The following is a 5491-nucleotide window of genomic DNA, read 5'->3' on the forward strand; positions in this document are numbered from 1 at the left end:
TTTCTCTCCACTTCATGAGGGCAACAATTCTGTGTGGTTTGTGGATCTACTGGCACCGGGTGCCGTTTTCAAATCTTTCTAAAATTAGCACCTTTCAGGTGTGAGCCATAGCAACGCAGTATTGACAAGCTAAATAACTACAGGGGAATCACCGCAGAGCCTGACACTATTCTCACCCAAAGACCACACAAAAACACTTCAAAAGGACTCAGTGCTGGTCATCAGGGTGTCATGGCTGATTTTCAGTGTGCATCAGGGCCAACAGTAGCATGTGGCCTGATTGAGATCAACCAGTTCAAAAGTGGGTCAAATGTCTTTGATTTCTATTAGGGCAGTTGTACACTACTTTAGCCAAAAGGGCACATTGCAAAATTTCAGACACACGCTTGAGCCACAGCCATCTTATAGGTTTGCTTGAAAACACAGTTTAACATCAGTCGAATTTCATATCAGTACTTAAGAAATATGGTTGTGTTGTGAATAACAATGTCCTGTTTAATATCCTTATTTCAACTATTTAGAAAATCTCAGTTAAGTAGGGCTGCATTTTGTTGTAAAGGTTAACGTTGCAGACTAGTTATTAATGCTCAAAGTTAACAGCAAGTTCAACACAGAGATGTGAATATGAATTTCCAATATTTGCTGGCTGATTTACCCGGCTCCATCATTTATTGACATCTAACTCTTTACCTCCCCATTATTTCTAGGAACTTGATGGGTTTTTGCATTAACATGGCCCAAAAAACATTAGCCAAGGTCACATTTATGCTGAACAAACCATGACAAGAATAAGAAAGATTTTAATTTCACAAAAATATAACAGACAGACACAGAAGTATCAAGGACTCTTAAAATTGCACTATAAACACTGCAGTTTTATTGATTGGAGCTGAGTAACTTATGATTGTAATGGAACATTGACTACAAAGTGTAAGGTGTGAAACAAAGTCAATCTCTCACCTCTTAGGAGGTGTTTGTTAAAGATCAGAACATTTCATGATTGGCTCTCCATGAATCAAATTTACTTTTAATACTGGCGTGAACTATTAAACGAAAGGCATTCCTGTCAGTACTGACTAAGTTATGTCATGTGTTGATCTCTTTGGGGCGAATTTTCATCTCAGATAGTTTTGCAGTGGCTTTCTTGGATGTAAGCGGAGTCCTAGTGAGGATCAGGGAATGAAAAGAAGCATTAAATGTCATTGTATTCTCCAAGCTTTTGTACAGCTGACTATTGGCAGAATGTTTTTTGGGTATTAACTGTGTAGCTGCTATTCTTTCTTTGCAAAGGCCTGGCTCTGTGCTGTGCTTGGTTTGACTCTGTTCCTCTGAAGAGACTCCAGCTGAATGGTTGCTTGACTGCAGATTACTTTTAAGTTTAGCCTTGGCAGAACTCAAATGTTGTACAAGTGAAATCTCTGGGAGTGGCCTTTGAGAAAGCAGTGACCTGAACCTCTGAGAAGCTTTAGTGTGATATAGAGTAGAATCTAATGTTGGTATAAACTCTAAACTGGTCAGAACTTTTATCTGGGGCCTGTTGTCAGCCTTTTGAGGCCGTTTAAGAATGGTTGCTCTCTCTGAAATCCTGTACTCAAGCCTTGTCTTAAATCTCTTCTCAAATGGCTCTTTTGGGGAACCATTATAAAGGAGGACAAATTCTTTCTGTGCCTCCAGTGGCATGATGTACAGTCCTCGAGAACACTTTGTGAAGATCTCAAATACCAAACCTAATAACAGAAAGAGAGAGAGAGAAGAAAAATATAATTGAACAGCTATTCCATTATTCATAAAGAAATGTTATTTTGCATGCTTGAGCTGTCATCAATTTATACAAATATCCTTCTGTAATTCTACATAAAGATAGAAATGGCCATCTTACCAAGGGCTTCATTCATTACTTTGGGAATGACTGATTTGAGAATCTCACAATTTATCTGTAAAGATGGGTTTGAGTTGATCTCAAGCAACCAGACCTATAAAGCAAATCCAAAGAACATGTCAACCCTCTGAATGCAATTTTCATTTAGCCTCATCATAGAAAGGCCTGTCCCATGTTTTAGGTATATAACTGAGCCATTCAAATCAGAAGCACAGAGGAATGGTGTGTGTGTGTGTGTGTGTGTGTGTGTGTGTGTGTGTGTGTGAGAGAGAGAGAGAGAGATGAGAAAAAGAGAGAGAAAGAGACAGGGGTGGGGAGAGAGATAAATAGGCTGGTCAAATCTTTATCATTCATCAGGAGAAGTTTTTGGATGTTCAGAGGGGGTTGTAGATTGACGAGTATGAAGCAAATTTAGAGGGAACACTGGTGCAGAATTAGTTGATCTCAGTTCGGTTTGGGTAGGAACGGGTAGAAATGGTGATAGCAGGGGTTAAATAAACCACTATGTGAGAAAAGTTAATTTACATTCCTGATATCTTCTCCTGATCATTTTTTACTTGACTCTAGAATAGATGTCACTTAAGAAAAGCTTTGTTCTGATGCTATCAACAATTGTGAAGCTATGTTCTCCCATTGAACAGGATTGTGTGTGTTTTGGGCGGGGACCTCGACATTGAAGTCAAATGTAGTCCTGACCCCACACTGTACCCTTCCCTTCCATCTTAAGGTTGGTGGTGGGGTTGTTTACTGATGTGATGTCACAATGCAGCAAGACCTGGACAACAAACACGGAGAACGCTGGAGAAACTCAGCTGGTCTGGCAGCATCTGTGGAGAGAGAGACGGAGTTAACATTTTGAATACAGTACGACTCTTCTTCATTTGTTCAAAATGTCACAAATGTTTGAGAAGTAAAATGTATCAATAGATAAGTACCTTGTTAGAAACAATCAATCAGCAGGGAGAAGTGGTTGTCACACACATCTTAAAATATCATAATTCATCTCGGCACATACAGTTTCTCACAGACAATGCTATATCCCACAGGGGTGTTCCAGTGTACTGGAGTAGTTAGCAGATCCATTCACTACCTCCCATTCTCTTTAATCTCATTTTTACTTTCACTCTTTAAACCTTCCAACCATTCATTATTTTGTGATAGAGTACATCTTGTTTCTTCCATCCTCTTCAGTTCTTTTACTAGCCCACACCATAAGCTTTCACAGTCAGCTGTGACTTCTCAATTACAGCACATTACAAATCAGGTAAAACACCAAAAACATGACAGGAATTAGAAAGGGTGTGCATAGGGCTGTCCTTTAATGAAAGTCAAAATCTTGCATCCATTTGGAATCTTATACACCTCACGACGTTTCAAAGCAATTCTGAGTCAAGTATCACTTTTGAAGAGTAACCACTGCCATAATATATAAACAGAGAGATATAAATAGAGCCAGGTCCCTTTCTGCACCAGCTAAAAAAAAATGTTTTCATCTCTATATATATTTCTTCCCTAAAAGTAAGATTTCAAAATTGTGAGATTGGAAAGAGGTGCTTGTACATTGATATTCACTGCCAGAAGTTCCCCTTTGGTAAGGGACCATTGCTAGGGTAACTGCTATACTGATAGAATTGTGAGTTGTGTACTGTATTGACAGACAAGAATTCATTATACATAGTATTTAGTTCATTGTTTGTCTTATTATATTGTGGTCAGGTCACAATAGAGAAAATGTGAGCTAAAAGGTAAGAGAAGAAACAATTAGATGCTTGGATTTTAAAGAAACAGTCATATATATCAATGAATGCCCACTTTGGCATGACCAGAAAGCTGAGTTATCTTGGAATAGCAACTTATAGAGAAACTATTCCCACTGAGGTTACTTGGTACAATTCCGAGTTTGGACCATTCAATTACATTCTCAAATAAACTTTGGGGAAGGGAAAATGAGGCGTCAACCCAGTGAAGCTTCCAAACAGAGCTACATGTGCCCCAAACAGCGAAAGCAGCAAGTGATAGACAGCACTAAATGATCCCACAATCAAGGGATCAGGTGTAAGCTCTGCAATCCTTGCCACATCCAGGCAGGAACCATGGTGAACAATTAACCAACTCACGGAGGAAGAGGCTTCACAAATATCCTCATCCTCAATGATGGAAGGTAGATACCAGTCTTCAGCCAATTTGATTCACTCCACGTGATATCAAGAAACAGTTGGAGACACTGGATACCGCAAAGGCTATGGGCCCTGACAACATTCTGGCAATACTACTGAAGACTTGTGCTCCAGAACTTGCCCTATCCCTAGTCAAACAGCTCCAGTACAGCTCCAACACTGACTTCTACCCAACAATATGCAAACTGCCCAGGTATTTCTTGTACACAAGAAGCAGGACAAATCCCATCCTGGCCAATTACCTCCCCATCAGTATACTCTCAATCATCAGCAACATGATGGAAGGTATCATCAATAGTGTATCAAACAGCACCTGCCCCGCAATAATTTGCTTATTGGCACCCAGTTTGGGTTCCGCCAGGGCCACTCAGCTCCTGACCTCATTGTAGCCTTGGTCAAACATGGACAAAAGAGCTGAATTCCAGAGGTGAGGTGAAAATAACAGCCCTTGATATCTTGGCCGCATTTTACTGAGTGTGGCATCAAAGAGCCCGAGTAAAACTGGAATCAATGGGTAACGGGGACAAACTCTCCATCTGTTGGAGTGATACCTGGCAAATAGCAAGATGGTCGTGGTTGTTGGACATCAATCATCTCAGCTCCAGGATATCTCTGCAGGAGTTCCTCAGGGTAATGTCCTGGCCCCAACCACCTTCAGGTGCTTCATCAATGACCTACCCTCCACTACAAGGTCAGAAGTGGGGATGTTTGCTAATGAAAGCACAAGGTTTACTACCATTGACGACTCCTCTGACTGAAGCAGTCCATGTTCAAATGCAACATGATCTGGACAATATCCAGGTTTGGCCCGACAGGTGGCAAGTAACATTCATGTGACACAAAAACCAGGCTACGACCATCTCCAAGAAGAAATGCACCTTGACATTCAATGGTGTTACCATTACTGAATCCACCACTTGCAACATCTTTGGGGTTACCATTGACCAGGAACAAAGCTTGTCCCATAAACACAGTGGCTACAAGAGCAGGTCATAGGCCAGGAATACAGCAGCGAATAACTCACCTCCTGACTCCTCAAAACCTGTCCACCATCTACAAGGCATAAGTCAGAAGTGTGATAGAATACTCTCCACTAGCCTGGATGGATGCAGCTCCAACACCGAAGAAGCTTGACACCAAATAAGGCAAAGCAGCTCGCTTGATTGACACCAAATCTACAAGCGTCCACTCTCTCTCCCACCGTTGCTCAGTAGCGGCAGTGCGTACTATCTACAAAAGCTATTGGTACTCTAGTCATTCAATTGGCCTTTTCTGATCATCTGTCAGTGGCAGACTGTCTGACCTAGCCTTAGAACCTGCATTAACGCTTGCTGCTCTGCACACATTCCTAATTCAAACATTCGACCTGTGAGATCCTGATTCCCACGTTCCTCACCAAAGAGACAAAGTAATCTGACCCCTTGAAGAGTCTTTC

General features: G+C 41.1%; 1 protein-coding gene across 1 annotated transcript; it reads right to left on the reverse strand.

Annotated features, from left to right (window-relative positions):
* Positions 1–856: 856 nt before the first annotated feature.
* On the reverse strand, positions 857–2124 carry LOC125482200. Its single transcript, XM_048594211.1, has 2 exons — positions 1880–2124; positions 857–1727 (listed from the first exon to the last, which is right to left on the reverse strand). Exons 1-2 carry the CDS (start codon positions 1893–1895, stop codon positions 1087–1089), a joined length of 657 nt encoding a protein of 218 aa, XP_048450168.1. The 5' UTR covers positions 1896–2124; the 3' UTR covers positions 857–1086.
* Between the last annotated feature and the right edge of the window lie 3367 nt (positions 2125–5491).

This window comes from Rhincodon typus, unplaced genomic scaffold (genome assembly GCF_021869965.1).
Source record: "Rhincodon typus isolate 14 unplaced genomic scaffold, sRhiTyp1.1 hic_rhity00007025, whole genome shotgun sequence".
In the NCBI taxonomy this organism is placed as follows: Eukaryota; Metazoa; Chordata; class Chondrichthyes; order Orectolobiformes; family Rhincodontidae; genus Rhincodon; species Rhincodon typus.